General features: G+C 37.1%; 9 protein-coding genes across 9 annotated transcripts; 6 read left to right on the forward strand and 3 right to left on the reverse strand.

Annotated features, from left to right (window-relative positions):
• Positions 1 to 21: 21 nt before the first annotated feature.
• On the reverse strand, positions 22 to 1,272 carry PEX3 (Pex3p; the record flags this gene model as incomplete). Its single annotated transcript, XM_062951393.1, has 1 exon — positions 22 to 1,272. The coding sequence occupies one exon, from the start codon at positions 1,270 to 1,272 to the stop codon at positions 22 to 24; it is 1,251 nt and encodes a 416-aa protein (XP_062808400.1).
• Positions 1,273 to 2,026: 754 nt separating this feature from the next.
• Positions 2,027 to 2,899, forward strand: PRCAT00001592001 (uncharacterized protein; the record flags this gene model as incomplete). Its single annotated transcript, XM_062951394.1, has 1 exon — positions 2,027 to 2,899. One exon carries the CDS (start codon positions 2,027 to 2,029, stop codon positions 2,897 to 2,899), a length of 873 nt encoding a protein of 290 aa, XP_062808401.1.
• Positions 2,900 to 3,064: 165 nt separating this feature from the next.
• On the forward strand, positions 3,065 to 3,868 carry ARO7 (chorismate mutase; the record flags this gene model as incomplete). Its single annotated transcript, XM_062951395.1, has 1 exon — positions 3,065 to 3,868. One exon carries the CDS (start codon positions 3,065 to 3,067, stop codon positions 3,866 to 3,868), a length of 804 nt encoding a protein of 267 aa, XP_062808402.1.
• A 163-nt stretch (positions 3,869 to 4,031) lies between these two features.
• Positions 4,032 to 6,338, forward strand: BTA1 (Bta1p; the record flags this gene model as incomplete). The annotated part of the gene is made up of 1 exon (XM_062951396.1): positions 4,032 to 6,338. The coding sequence occupies one exon, from the start codon at positions 4,032 to 4,034 to the stop codon at positions 6,336 to 6,338; it is 2,307 nt and encodes a 768-aa protein (XP_062808403.1).
• A 288-nt stretch (positions 6,339 to 6,626) lies between these two features.
• CCS1 (copper chaperone) lies at positions 6,627 to 7,367 on the forward strand (the record flags this gene model as incomplete). Its single annotated transcript, XM_062951397.1, has 1 exon — positions 6,627 to 7,367. One exon carries the CDS (start codon positions 6,627 to 6,629, stop codon positions 7,365 to 7,367), a length of 741 nt encoding a protein of 246 aa, XP_062808404.1.
• A 200-nt stretch (positions 7,368 to 7,567) lies between these two features.
• Positions 7,568 to 10,273, forward strand: SOG2 (Sog2p; the record flags this gene model as incomplete). The annotated part of the gene is made up of 1 exon (XM_062951398.1): positions 7,568 to 10,273. One exon carries the CDS (start codon positions 7,568 to 7,570, stop codon positions 10,271 to 10,273), a length of 2,706 nt encoding a protein of 901 aa, XP_062808405.1.
• Positions 10,274 to 10,451: 178 nt separating this feature from the next.
• YMC1 (organic acid transporter) lies at positions 10,452 to 11,351 on the forward strand (the record flags this gene model as incomplete). The annotated part of the gene is made up of 1 exon (XM_062951400.1): positions 10,452 to 11,351. One exon carries the CDS (start codon positions 10,452 to 10,454, stop codon positions 11,349 to 11,351), a length of 900 nt encoding a protein of 299 aa, XP_062808406.1.
• A 164-nt stretch (positions 11,352 to 11,515) lies between these two features.
• Positions 11,516 to 13,198, reverse strand: PRCAT00001598001 (uncharacterized protein; the record flags this gene model as incomplete). The annotated part of the gene is made up of 1 exon (XM_062951401.1): positions 11,516 to 13,198. The coding sequence occupies one exon, from the start codon at positions 13,196 to 13,198 to the stop codon at positions 11,516 to 11,518; it is 1,683 nt and encodes a 560-aa protein (XP_062808407.1).
• Positions 13,199 to 13,374: 176 nt separating this feature from the next.
• On the reverse strand, positions 13,375 to 15,704 carry SPO1 (putative carboxylic ester hydrolase; the record flags this gene model as incomplete). Its single annotated transcript, XM_062951402.1, has 2 exons — positions 13,375 to 15,498; positions 15,528 to 15,704. 2 exons carry the CDS (start codon positions 15,702 to 15,704, stop codon positions 13,375 to 13,377), a joined length of 2,301 nt encoding a protein of 766 aa, XP_062808408.1.
• Positions 15,705 to 15,750: the final 46 nt, after the last annotated feature.

Below are 15,750 nucleotides of genomic sequence, written 5' to 3' on the forward strand. Positions count from 1 at the left end.
TTAACGTAGCTTATTGGTGACTCACTCAAAATTCGAATATATACCTGCACTAAACTCATCGAGCTCTTCCAAGTCATTCATATTGTTTACAAAAACATTACCTGACAACTCGCTATGCTGTGTACCGTCTAAACAGTTATTATCCACTAAAATATTGTTCTGTACTGATAATTGGGCTAAGAAACTAGCTAGCTTAAATGGTTTATCATCGATTAATTCAATCTTATCTGAGTTGTTCAATAGTAATGAGGGGTTTAAATTGACCGCAACATTATTGATTAAAGTTGATTTTCCATTATGTAATAACTTGATTAGTATGTCATTGAATATTTCTGTTTTGATTAAATATTTTGTCTCATTGATCAACTTTAACAAATTTGAGTCACGAACATCTAACTCTCTAATCAAATCAGGGTTTGTATTGAGTAATGACTCAACTAAGTTGTCATAAGTTATAGGAAAAAGAGATTGAAAAACTTCTTCTCTTTTTTCTATACATAGCTCATCAAGAATTTCATTAAGCAATTGATTAAAGTCGTCCAAAGAAAGCTCAGTTCTTGCGTTGACTTTTCTAAATTTTTTTGATACAATCTCTTCAATGGTATCACTTACTGTGAGCCACCCTTTATTTAATAACCACCAGCTGAGTGACAAGTAGCTTTGCTCTATTAAATAATTCTCCCCTTCATTAATATCATTGGGTAATTTTCCTCCCGCCATTACTATTGCCAGTTCTAAGTATGATCTTCTAGCAAGTATATTCAATTGAAGTCTGGTAATAAGAAGCAATCCGCTTAAGGCGTAAATTAGAGTTAACGACCTGGTCAACGTCTTTATTTTCAAGGCATTCCATAATTCATTTTTTGACTTGTTTATGTATTTTGACAACTCTAAATTGTCATTATTCTCATGCAAGCTTAAATTGTCAGTTGTCAACAAGGAGTCACTCATCTCGAGATTACTCTGATTTGATTTCTTCAACTTTAGGGCCTGTGTTATCAACTCGACGGGAACATGCTTAATTATTGGATCACTTAAAACAGGTAGCAATGCGAGAATTGTATAATAACAGTCTTGTTGGGTTTGAAGAAACCTTCTTTTGATTTGTTCTTTGAAAATTAACTCTTGCCTTAAGGAATTTTGAAAGTTTTTTAATTTCTTGATAACGAAATGATCAAATAAAAAGTATAAGGTAATAGTTAGTGACGTAGAAATTATCAATTTCCGTTTATTTCTCCTGAAAAATGAAGACAAAGATGAGAATACAGCCATGTTATCAATATAATTTAATACTTTATACTATTTGACCTGTTTTTGATTTCTTATTGATTGATTACCTGAGTAAAGTTTAGTTTCAGGACTTCTCCATTACTGTTTTTGCTCCGGACCACAATATTCGTGGGTTCTCAGACCGAGGTGCACACCCGTTTAAATGCATAGAGAACGGTTATCTAACATTATAGATATATGAAGGGATATATGAAGGGATATATGAAAGGATAAATTTCATCAATTAGCTACTTGTTTACTTGATGTCTTGTTACTTTTGTAAATATGTCAACTCTTGACCCCGCATAATGTATCAACATATTACAGTGGCTCTTTCAAGAAGGGTGCGGTGAATAAAGTTGGTACATGTAGAATGGAAGAATATCTTAACACAAAGTGTGAAAAGGTCCAGAAAGCCGAATGAGAGGAGACGAAAAGGGATGCATTTGTAGTATATTATGGTTTCATGCTTAATTGCAACTCAATTTATTTTCATTAAGAGGGTTGACTTGAATGAACTATGGACAAAAGACACTTTGTAGAGATATTCTTATAATTCAGACATATATTATAAACATGAAAAGAAAGCTATAGCTTCTTTTATTTCATCTCTTTAAAATACTTAATATTCTCTATCTAATGTTATAGCAGTAAAGATTTAAGGGGAGACAATTCGCACACCATTTAAAGTTGCGACAAACAGATTGGTATCATTGACTCTAAATCATACACTTTTCAGAATTTAGGAACTTTGACCATGATAAGACGTAATTTTAAACAGTTGAGGTCGATAAGATGCTATGCCACATCAGCAGAATCATTTGATCCTCATGAAAAGTTCAACTTGCCTCCTTGGCCGACTTCAAAACGGCCCAGTCCGTTTGAGATCTTTGACATCAAAGATGAGCAAAAGAACTTATCTGTCACTGACTTTAATAACCTTTTAAAGAATAATTACTCCAAATTCATAAAAATATATCATCCTGATATCTCCAAGCATTTGACCATATACGATAACAAGCACAAGGTTCTCACCAGTGACATGAAAAGAGATAGATTCGATCAAATTCGAAATGCGTATGAGATCCTTAAAAACCCCAAGAGAAGATTAGCATATAAACGTTATGAAAGTACAACATGGGATAGCTACAAGCCTGGTGCTAGTAGCTTTGAAGCATACAGAATGGCAAACTCACATAGAAGTAGTCACAATTTTCTGAAGGATGAAGAGTTTTGGACAGCGGGAACTTGGGAAGACTACTATCGAATGAAGTACAAAAGACCTCCTCCAACAAAAGAAGAATTTGAAAAGAACAAGTACAGGATTCTAGCCGGCGTACTAGTCGTTGCTGGCTTATCATTTGCAATTCAAATGATGCTAGTAATAGAGAGATCTAATGAATATGTTAGACAAACCAATTTGCATAACTTGAAGTCAATGCAAGATTTGCAGCAGACATACGATAACTACGGTGAAGGTACTTCAAGATTTGAAAGACTAAAGAGATTTTTGACTTTTAGAAGGTCTTATTTTATGGATAAAGGCGACGAAAAAATGGAACAGCTCAAGAAAGAAGATCAAGCGATGTTAACTAAGTACGCTCAAGATCAGCTTAAAAAATTTAACTGAAAGACTCTATATACGTAGTACGGTTTATTTAATAATCTTCTAACTCTTCTCAAAATGTAGAACTAGAACGCGACAGTTTCCTCATTTTATCGGTCAAAAACTTTTTAATTAACGGGGTTCAAAAAAAGTAAGCCGTCATTGACATAATTGATAAAGAGAAACGAGATGGATTTTATGAAACCAGAAACAGTCCTTGATTTGGGAAATATCCGGGAAGCATTGATTCGAATGGAGGACACTATAGTGTTTGCATTAATTGAACGTTCACAATTTTATTCTTCGCCTTCCGTGTATGAGAAGAATAAATTTCAAATTCCAGGTTTTGATGGTTCATTCTTAGACTGGGCCCTTTTACAAATGGAGAGAACACATTCACAGATCAGAAGGTATGAGGCACCAGATGAAGTACCGTTTTTTCCCGACCAATTACTACCATCGATTCTTCCTCCAATAGAATATCCGAAGGTTCTTGCATCCTACTCGAGACAAATAAATGTTAATTCCACCATAAAGCAATTTTACGTTGAAGAAATTGTACCTCAAATCAGCTGTAAGAAAGGTGAGCAGAAAGAAAATTTAGGCTCAGTGTCGACATGTGATATTGACTGTCTACAAGCAATATCAAGAAGAATTCATTTCGGTTTATTTGTTGCAGAAGCTAAGTATTTAGCTGATAAAGCTGAGTATGTTAAACTCATAATCTCAGGGGACGTGAAAGGAATAGAAAAGTCTATTACAAATACTGCTCTCGAAGCAAAGATTTTAGACCGCCTAGTAATTAAAGGGGAAAGTTATGGTATAGACCCATCATTGAAATATAGTCAAAATCCTCAAAGTAAAGTCGATCCTAAAGTGATTGCAAAGCTATATAAGGAATATATTATTCCATTGACAAAAAAAGTAGAGGTAGATTATCTTTTAAGAAGGTTAGAAGATGAAAACGATGACATTATATCCAAATACAGCTAGTCGCGCTTTGAAACAGCCCAGATACCTCTTTGTGATTTAGATTTATTACTATTTTATTCATGTAGGTCTAAACGTTGGAGCGCATGCACGTTTCGCAAGACCACGTTGAACGCTTGTCATACATGTGCCTCCTTTGACATTGAACTTAGAAGATCTATATATAATGCTATATATACTATTAATTTCGCAACACTTAAACACCCTTGAGGCTAGTGCTTATATTCGAATTTTTGAAACCAGGATGAAGATTCCGATTGAGGCTATTTACGCTTCGCACCTCGTAAACTTTGTCGTTATGATACTCTTAGTCGTTTTTTTGACGGCCTGGATTAAACCCAACTTGATAGAAAAATGTCGCCTTGTTATAATGTTTGGCTGGGCTTGCTTTATCAAACCCATATTATACAAATTAAGGGTGAAACCTCTGGAGCAGCAGCAGTCACTTGAAAATTTCTATGGTAGTCAAGCAGGTATATATGACAAAACGAGAGAGGTTTTATTGAAGGGTAGAAGAGAGTGTTTGCGTTTAGCAATGTCTCACTTGAATAGGAAATCGGGCATTGTATGGGTCGACATTGGAGGTGGGACTGGCTGGAATATTACGTATATGGATTCAGTTTCTTCTATTGCTGAAAATTTCGAAGCTGTATATTTAGTGGACTTGAGCCCTTCTCTTTGTGAAGTTGCAAAACAGAGATTTGCGGCTAAAAATTGGACTAATGTCCATGTGGTGGTTGGTGATGCAACATCCTTTAAAATTGACAATCAATTCGTCGATCTTGTTACTTTCAGTTACTCCTTGTCTATGATTCCTACCTTCAACTCAGTCATCGATAACGCCAATAATATCTTGGCAACTAATGGAATAGTTGGATGCGTTGATTTTGGTATTCAAACTGTTGAAACGTCAATCGGTAGGGTCAATACATTAGGCGGTCTTGTGAAGAGAAATGTGCCTTGGATATTAAGAAATTTTTGGAGAATTTGGTTTGAGGCAGACAACGTATTCTTAGAGTCCTCTAGGAGAACATATCTTGAGTACAAATTTGGAACTATTAAATCTTTGAATACTTATAATATGAAACTAGGAAAGATTCCATATTACATTTGGATAGGAACGCATAAAATGAAGCCCTTTGATGATCTTCATATGATTAATAGCTTGGCAACTGAAGTTAATTCATCTACTGACAAAATTGGTAGCGTTCCCATTAGTAAGGGACATGAAGCAGCACTTGAAAATGTGAAGAGAAACTTACCTTTTCCGTCCATGTATTATCAACGAGAAATTTGGAGATTATACTATGATGAAATTGACCCAAGACATGAGCAATTCAGGAATCAATATATCTACTCTTTTACATGGGAGGATCCTAGAGAGGACAATAGAATATTGCAATTTTCATCAGAAGATACTGTTCTTGCCATAACATCCGCCGGTGATAATATTCTTTCTTACGCAACGTTATTGAATGCTCCAAAGGCGATTCATGCTGTTGATTTGAATCCCTGTCAAAACCACTTATTGGAATTGAAGCTTGCATCCTTCAGAAGTTTAGATCTTAAAAGTATTTGGTCAATGTTTGGACGGGGAAAAGTTGATCACTTTTCTGAATTACTCCTTGATAAACTAAGCCCACACATGTCATCAAATGCGTTCCAATACTGGATACACCACGGTAAAAAAGCTTTTGATGAGAATGGAAACGGCTTATATGACACAGGATCAACCAGGTGGGCTTTAAGGTTGGCTCGAATTATTTTCACTTTCTTTGGTCTAGGCGATGCTATAAAAGAGCTTTGCAACTGTCGAACAATGGAGGAACAAACAAAACTTTGGAGAGATAAAATAAGACCGTGCTTATTCAATAAGCTAGTTATAACCTTTATGATTGAAAATCCTACCTTCCTATGGAAAGCTTTGGGCGTACCTACTAATCAGGCCGCAATGATTGGTGGCTCAATGCTAAAATATATTGAAGATACTTTGGATCCGGTTATCGAAAGGTCTTTAATTTCAAGCGATAATTACTTCTACTATCTCACATTAATGGGACAATATTCATTGGATAATTGCCCTGACTACCTTACATCTAAAGGATATGAAAGATTAACTCGATCAAATTCCTCTGAGAAATGTCCTATTGATAACATTAGATTGCATACAGATAGTTTAATTGATGTCTTCTCAAGACTTCAACTGAATTCTGTTACTATTGCCATAATTATGGATCATATGGATTGGTTTGATGTCAATGGACAGGAAGCAAAGAAAGAAATTGACGCATTAAAAAAGTGTCTAGCTCCTGGCGGAAGAGTGTTGTTGAGAAGTGCTGCCAAATGTCCTTGGTATCTTAAAACCTTTGAAGGTTCGGGTTTTTTTTGTCGAGCGGCAGCGATTCGAGAGAGTGGACAATCCATTGACAGAACAAACATGTACGCATCTACATGGGTTTGTACGAAAGGCTGAAATGAGAGTCCTGTATTGCAATCTTTTGACGATTGTAATATGATTATAACTTAGTACGATATATATTAGATGTGAAAGATAGAGGTCGGCTTCTTAAAAAAATGAATATTATTTCGTGCCTGTCTTAGCTAGTAAGTAGAAGTTCCTATAATTTTTGTTTGTCTACAAGAACGTGCTTTTTAGTGTGTTAGGCGAGCTTGATTTTTCGTGTAATCGATACAAATTAATTACTAATATATAATTGCAAAACTTAAGATCAAGGTATCAAAGCAAAGCAGAATAAAAAGAATGGCTAATTCATTTGAGATAGTTCTTCAGGTGCCTTTGGAGTGTCAGTCTTGCGTGGAGTCGATTTCAACAGCTTTGAAAGCTCTCCCGGGAATCTCGAAATACGATATAAATTTGAACTCTAACTTGGTGACAACAGAAGGTTCTATTCCCCCAAGCACGATTGTGAAAGCAATTCAGGCAACAGGTAGAGATGCCATAATTAGAGGTACAGGCAATCCGAACTCTGCTGCCGTATGTATTCTAGAGTCATTTGACGAAAAGGATTTGAAGAATCCAGTTAAAGGATTGGCAAGAATTGTCAGTGTCGGACCTGGCGACGTCTTCATCGACTTAACTGTTAATGGCCTACCTAAGGGTGTGTATTATCCCTCAATTAGATCGTCTGGTAATTTATCTGCTGGAGCGCTTTCTACGGGAAGTCTTTTCTATGATTTAAATGAAATAAATGTTGAGACGCCATCTGATGAGTCTACCACCATCAATGCCATTGGAGCATCGAAAGAGCTCAAATCATACTCGGGTCAAGAATTTTTGCATGCTGATCTTGACGTTAATAATTTAATCGGCCGAAGTATAATCTTGTCCCGTCTCAAAGACAAGGTCTCGCCCGACTCTTTATGCGGAGTAATTGCCAGGAGTGCTGGTATTTGGGAGAATGATAAGCAAGTGTGTAGTTGTAGTGGCAAAACTGTATGGCAAGAGAGATCTGATGCTATTTTAAAGGGCATAAAGATTTGAACCGTCCGTTCGTTTTTAGTCGCTTCGTAAATTTGAGAATTGTGTAGTAAATTGAAGCCTAGAATTTATTTCAGATCTGTTTGATATCTGCATACTTCTGTATCTCCTATTACAATCTAGAAACACAGCTACTTAGCCAGACTATAAACTATTCCTTATATTTAGCTTGAAGGCAACGTACATTAAAAATCTGGATCGTGATGACTACACCCTCGCGGCTTAAAATCTTAGGTCTCTTGAATGAGAGAACAGACCAGATCAAATCAAAGAAGTCACTTAACTTGGGCAGCTTTATCCAAGAGAATGAGGATTTCACTGAAAGTGTAATAGAAATCATCGATGAATACTTGAGAGAGAACCATCCTGGCATAGAAATAGAAAGAATTTCATTACAAAATAATCATCTTTACGAACTCCCTTCAAACTTTAAATTATTATCCAATAATTTGAAGTATTTGGATTTGCACAACAATTACTTAACCAAGATACCTGAATACTTAACGAGCCTTTCACAGCTTGAGATTTTAGATCTTTCATCAAACAGGCTAAGTAATTTGCCTCCGGATTTTGCCTCCTTGAAAAATTTGAAAGTAATATCTTTGAAAGATAACAGGTTTCAGTACTTATCGCCTGTTTTAGCAGATTTGAAAAATTTAAATTTAATCGAATTGGCAAGAAACCCATTAATATTACCATCTCTCGACTTAATAAAGAATTTACAGAAGCAAAGCTCTGACCTCGATTGGGTAAGTGAGTTGAAATCATATTTGAGTACACATTCTTCTTTGTTGAATCTTAGGTTACTTGAGCAGATGAAACAACAGTCTAACGTACAACCATTTGTTGGAAGAACTAGAAGCGTTTCTGATACGAAAGGAAAAGCTGCAAGAGCGGCAAGAAGGATGGGGCTTATAATAAAAAAGCCTGATGATACTTCTAGTAAGGACGATTCTGTTTTATCTGAGTTTTCAGATTCAGGAAGTTTGGACTCTTTAAGTGTCCCGCACTCTGCTTCAGCTGCTGAGTCTTCATTTAATCGCAGCTTGTCTCCTTTTGGTGCTGTTTCGACTTATACAAGTACAACCGTTCCCAGCTCAATCAGCAGCTCTACTCCAACGACCCCTGGTCCCACGTCTATATCGGGATCTAACCAATCTCTAGCAACATTGAGTAGGCCCGGGAGTAGAAATAGGTCTAGATCAAATACCTTGAAAGAGATCGATAAATTGTTGGAAAAAAATGGGACCGTTGATACTGAGCATAAATCGGGGGCATATTTCAGAAGACTATCGACATTGCAGGAACTCCCAGTAGAAGGTATTAACCTGAGCAATCAGCTTCTGATGAATATCCCCTATGGAGCCTCTTCAATGGGGTCTTCTGTTTCGAGTACTAGCTCTAGAAAGGGAAGTGGTAGTCAGCAAGGAAGAGGAGACCTGCCACATACTGAGGATGAATCTTTTATAGCTTCACTGAAGTCTCCATCTGTAACAAGGGCCTATAGCCACTCCGTGAGTGAGGCTTCTCCATCTAAAGGTGTCCCTAAAAAATCTAACTTGGATACTTCTATCATTATTAAAGTTTCCAGAAAAGTTTTATTTGCTTTCAGTGAATTGCATTCATCCGTCAGAAGGTTTACAGGATTTTGTGTTGATAAAAGAATAACAATCAAGATGGTCTCGTATTTGTATTCTACAAAATCGAACATCGACTCATTAGTGGAAGATTTGGAAATTTTGGAAGAAAGTAGTAGTAATTTAGAGCAAATTGTGGAATCTTTACATTCGTGCATTTATTCTTTTAAGAATATCATGAATTTCCTTAGCGAAAATTTCTTGACATTTGTCATGAAGACGGATATCTGCTTTATAAGGATGCTCTACATTACCTTGTATGGATCCTTGAACGAACTAATGAATGCATACCGAATACTTGCTCCAGGTACTAAGCCTTCTTCTGTGAACTCCTCTAATATTAGCCAGCAGCCCTCCTCAACGATGCCGAATTACTCCACAGATACAAAACAGCGGTTAACAGTGAATACGAAGTCATCCAACGACTCCGATGATGTTGACGAAAAACTATACCGTTCGATTGATAGTGCTACAACAAGTGCTCAAGTAGTCTTCAGTGAACTTACCAATGCAATTGGAAAATCGGCAATAGCGAGTGCAACAGCTTCAAGTACTCCTGCGATAAACCACAATGTAGCTACAAAAGTGAAGGAACTTACAAATGTTTGCATGACATGTATGGATATCACTAAAAGATTGAAAACAAAATTGATTACTATTAGAAATAACCCGTCTCAAACAACGCGAAAACTCTTCTGGGATGATATAAACCTATTCTTGAAGCTGATAATTCAAACTTTCTCAGCAGTAAAGGGGATAATGAAGGATATGCCTGTTCTTAATGAGGTGCGTGGGGCAATGGCCAATCTTACAAAGACAACGAAAGAAGTCACTATCTTATTGGAAATTTCTTCTTATAAGTCCATGTCCTCTGACTCAAGTCAAAATATGGCTGGGCCACTTTCAGGTGCTCCTCTCTTGAAATCAATTCCGTCAGTTTCAAACATGTTTTCACCTAGCCACAATCAAAGTCAAGCTAATGCATCACAGATGGGCAGTAGCTCAATACTAACAAACCAGTTCAATACTCCTCCTATCAGAACACCACTTGTTGCGACTCTTGGTCCAGCTGCTCAAGCAATTATTCCATCTAGTAATTCTGAGATTACAAATAATACGACCAACCCTCTTTCTAGTCCCGGAGTTAACAATGCGCCAGCTACTGCTCCAGTACATTCGACGGGACAGCAGTTTGCGAAAGGTGGTTTCAATCCTTACGATGGTTTAATATTGTCTAGCGGCAACAAAGAAACAGAAACTGATAACTCATAAAATTGCATATAGTATAATATATATCATTAAATAAAATAATCATTTCTTGCGGAGGTTGATGGCTGATTCTGTATGTCCTCTAATGACGTTGTGCAGGCAAATATATTAGAAAATTTTTCAGATTGATAAGCAAAAGGCTGAAACATTGTAGCCATTCGTACAAAAATAAAATCTAACTATGACTATCGAGCTCGAAGAGCCTGAATTGACACGTAATGATATCCAGGTTTACAAAGATCTATTCGGCGGTACTATCGGTGGTATTGCCCAAGTTTTAGTTGGTCAACCGTTTGATACTGTTAAGGTGCGATTGCAATCTGCCTCGGAGGGCACATATACTGGGGCTGGAGATGTCATAAGGAAATTATTAGCAAATGAGGGTACTAAGGGCTTTTATAAAGGTACATTGACTCCCTTGGTCGGGGTAGGAGCCTGTGTTTCAGTTCAATTCTCAGTAAATGAGCTCATGAAAAGGTATTATGATGACAAATTAGGTGGTCAACCGCTTGGCTTGTTGAACTTTTTCAATTGTGGTGCGGTAGCTGGGTTTGCAAATGGCTTTCTTGCTTCCCCAATTGAACATATTCGTATTAGATTACAAACACAAGTGGCTGTTGATGGAGTCTTTCACGGGCCCATTGGATGTGCACAAAGTATCTATAAATCATGTGGCCTACAAGGCATTTTTAAGGGATTAGTACCAACTTTGTTCAGAGAGAGTGTAGGTTTGGGTATATATTTTGCCACCTATGAAGCTTTGATCTCTGAAGAGCTAAAGAAAACACCCGGCTTGGTCAGGAGTGATATTCCGGGTTGGAAACTATGTATTTTTGGAGGGCTATCTGGATACACTTTGTGGGCAGGTATTTACCCAGTAGATGTGATCAAATCCAAATTGCAAACAGACTCTTTATCAAGCCCCCTTTACAAGAATTCAATGAGTGTAGTGAGAGATATTTGGAGCAAGAACAGATTAAGGGGTTTTTATAAAGGCTTCTTGCCCACAATTCTTAGAGCAGCACCAGCAAATGGCGCTACATTTGCAGCATTTGAATTCACGATGAGACTAATTAATTAAAATAAATTTTCTGCCTACGGGGTGACTTATAGTGACATAAATTTGAGTAGAATGCTAGTATAAATATCTAATAATAAAAGATCCAAAATACCTAAATAAAGAAAAAAATTTGAAAATTTACACAATAATACCCCATCTAATGTCAAAAATACATAGATCGTCAGTCATTCGCGTTTATACGGCTTGCCCGCATTCTGATACCTTGATGAGATGCTACCTCCATAAAAGCTTCGAGCGTTCCTAGAAGTATTCTCCCAATCGATATCGTAATCTTTCGGTCGTAAGATCTTGATGAACTCCATGAAGTCCATTGAGTATTCACCATTAAACTCATAATTATCTGAACCTAAAAGCTCAGCGTTCTCCCAATCACCAGGCTCATCAGGATCCATAGCAGTAACGTGCTCTTGATTTTCTATATCGCTGGAATCTTGATGGTCTTTCAATCTTTTCAACTCATCTCTCTTTCGTTGATTGAAATTTTTGTCTATTCGAAGGTATAATCCGGGAATAAAGTCAATTATGTATAGTAGAACGCAACTTAAAATGAATACATAGGCAGAAGTCACCACAGAGCCTAGTATTTGATACCCTATCTGAACCCAATGGCCCTTTACCCACCCTCCTTGCGAGTCGTATAACTTGTTAGCAAAAATTCCGGTCAATATTGAACCTACTATCCCAGCAACTCCATGAATTGCAAAAATATCCAAAGCGTCATCAATGTGAAAAAAATACTTCAATCGAGTGGAAAGATTACATATTATTGCACCTATTGTTCCAAAAACAAAACATTTCCATAGCTCTGTCGAACTAGCAATATATCCACCTGCAGGCGTTATGACAACTAAACCCGTCATTGCACCAGAGCAAAAAGATATGGTGGACATCTTTCTCTTCGAATAGCGCTTTTCTGGTTCTTTTTGATGCGTCATATTTACTTCCTCGTGAATTGAGATATTTGAGTTCATTGAAGATGTGTTTACTTCAGCAAGATAGTCACTGTCTATAGAACCATCTAACGGTATCGTAGAATAATAATAATCCATAAAAGTCCATATTATGCCGCTGACAGAAGCACAAATAATTGTGTTGATATATATAATAACCGACGACGTAGAGAACTTATAGTCACAACCGCCAATAAATCCACACCAGCCGATCGTCATCAAAAAGGTTCCTAAAACCATATACGCAGTATTGGAATTTCTATAATCCTCAAGAATTTTTGGATTCCTAGATCCTAAAATGTAGGAGTATGCTAAGGTAGTAAAACCACTCACAATATGAATACAATTGCCTCCCGCAAAGTCCAATACAGGCAAAAAATTCAATTGGACTGAGAGCCAGCCGTTTTTATTCCAAAACCAATATGTCACTGGGTTGTAGATAATACAAGACCAGCAGAATAAGAATACTAGCATCGGTAGAATGCGTCCTCTTTCAGCAATGCAGCCGGGAAACGTCAATGCAACACATATTATTTTGAAAAGGCCATTGAATAGAAAATGATTTAGCGATAATATATCCCCTCTCGGTGTTGAATAGATAAGTGAGTTTTCATCTCTCATATTTCTCAAAACTGCAAAGTTCAAGTTTCCGATGAATCTATTTGATGAGGTTGCATAACATAAAGAGTAACCCCATATAAACCAATCTATTATTACCAATGAGCTAAGTAGAATGGGAAGTACTAACATAGTGAGAGATGACCTCCTCTGAGTAAGACCAGAATAGAAAAGAGCAATCCCTATTACAATAAGTGGTAATAATGCAGTGCAAAATATCATATATATGGAATTGATTGCATCCCAGATATCCAACTTTGCAGCTACAGGGATAGTCATTTTTCAAAATTGTTTTCCCTCTAAACAAAATGAATGCTTTGAATATATCTTCCCACTATCGAAACAACAAAGTAAGCGTTTCACACATCAAATCTGATAACTGATAGATATACGGTGATGACCAAAAAAAAAATTACATCAAACTCTAAATTATATGCAGTAAAAAGAGAACCGGTTTACCGAGTAGAATCTGAGCTATGCCAACAGAATTCATCGTAACATTCTACACATTTTGAAGGAACTGAAAAGTTTCCTGTGATCATCGGGTTTAATCCCAACACTGCCCTGTCAAACTCTCGTTTTAAGATTGCGCAATTCAAGCAGGTGTTGTAGAAGCTTGAGTTCATAAAAGTTGCTAAGTTATACCCATTCTGAACAACTCCGTATATTTCTTCTTCTGAGTAGCTCATTTGAAATGTTGATTGGTTGGAGGGATAACTGAGCTCGGCATTCGCCGTATATACAATCAAAGGGGGTAAGTAATGCTCAATCATTTCTCTATTCTCAAATGTATCAATATCGTTTTTAGATAAACTGGGGTAATCGAGTTCTAAGTCGCAGCCAAAGAAAACTGGTCTTTTATGGAGACCCGTTTCTACTATTTCTTTAGCATCTGGCACTCTAGGGAACAGCGACTTCACATTTCCGATACCTTTTAAGCCATTGGGAAAGCTAGACAAATTGTTTTTTCGTTCGCCACAGAAACTCAAAAAGTAGGGCTGATCTATACCACTATCAGCACTATGAAATCTTTTGGCGGAGTTTCCAAGAACCGTTCCATTTGGATAGTTGAAGGCATCTGCAGTCATGTCAAAAGCCAAGATAATGTCCACCTTTCTGGCTGTTCTTAAAAATGGATGGAATGGAATATTTTGTCCATCGTCACCGCCGTCCACCAAATACATATGGGGACTCTTCGTAATATTACTTCCTACTTGGTGATATCCATAGAACGGGTTGGGGGAATATAAAGCGTAATCTGGATGCAATTGAGGATGCATTAAGGACTTGAGATTTGAATCTAAACCAAATGGTTTAAGTATTTTTTCAAACGCCTGAGCAACGGTCAGTTTCATATCAATAAGTAAGCTGTATATGTACATGAAGACATGATTAAATAATGATGATGACGTCCCAGTGATGAAACCAATATTATCAAATCCCGAAGTACAAATAGAAACATTCGGATCATTCGTCTTGATGGTAGACTTACCATCATACAAAGAAGATCCTAAGTATCTCAATGGTATAAATGCATTCAAATATGCGTCCCAAGAGCCAAATTCAAAAGGAGTGAATTCGAATAGATGCGAGTTTTCACTCGATGCAGAATAGGTTGGAAGTTTCTCAACAGCACATATAATTGGCAAAGGTTGTTCATGCTTGAGAAATGAAGGTAACCTCGTGCACCCAGTGATAGTTGCTCCTGGAGCTCTTGCCTCTCTCGGGAAGATTCTTCTCGCCAAAGCTCTTCCCCAGTAATCGGTTATTGATAAGTAGTAGCCAGCTAATCTCTTATCTCTTACTTCAGTGTGTAGTTGTTTATAATACTTGAATATCTCTTTCCAGCTACGCTCCTGAGAGCTCTGAGAAGAATTTTTTGTGCTTAGATAGCTATTCTTTAAGAACAATGATCCTATTATTGAAGCAAAGAGTGAGTCCGAGACGGCGGCCGTATCGTCGATTTTATTGTAATCTTTTGCAGCCGTTGGAGAAATAGTGTCTTTACTGATATCAGCCATGTTGTATATAAATGCTTTACCTAGTCTGAATGCCCTGCGAATACTGCCGAAAAAGCCCTCATACTCTTTTATGATGGTCTTGTTGCTACTTATTGGTTCATTCTCCTCGTCAGAGCCGCCGGCATATACGTGGCCACGATCAGGCGAAGGGTCAAAACTGGGTACCCCTTTCAAGAGCTGTTTGTGTATTGACCAAGACATATGATCTGATTTTGTTTGATACATTGGCTTGAAATCATTAACAAAGTTACTCATAACTAACCAAGAGCCACCACTTATACCCCCAATGTAAGAAAGTGACTGCAAAAGTCCCCCTAGGTTGCTATTATTCAGCGGTGTTCTTGAATCGTAGGCCTCCAAGACTCCGGCGCCTATAAGCATAGATCTATATCCACCTCCAGATATCGCCAAAGCAATAACTATGGGTTTTGTTTTCTTTTTAAGAAAGTCTGAGTGATCAAACTTTGGAATACTATTCTTATCTAAAAGCTCATTGATAGCATTCTCGGTAAGCTCTTGTCTTCTTTCTAGGTAGGTCCTCTCTTGGTCTCCTAATTTCTAAACGATTAGCATTAATATAAAAACACTCTTTGAAATATGAGATATTTTTTACTTACGTTGTTCGCTGCTCTTATTAACGATTCAGATTTACATAGTACTGGGAATGGAGCGTATGACGAATTCCAAATATAATCAGTGCCTTCTTTTGCTGTCAAAGGATTATTTCTGGTCAATATATGGTTTACCTCTAAGTCGGTGAGCATTGTATTTTCCGGTAGAATAAAATTGGAAAAGTCTGCTATTCTGAGC

The sequence above is a fragment of the Priceomyces carsonii genome (assembly GCF_900007245.1).
Source record: "Priceomyces carsonii strain CBS4050 genome assembly, scaffold: Debaryomyces_carsonii_scaffold_2, whole genome shotgun sequence".
NCBI classification, from domain to species: domain Eukaryota; kingdom Fungi; phylum Ascomycota; class Pichiomycetes; order Serinales; family Debaryomycetaceae; genus Priceomyces; species Priceomyces carsonii.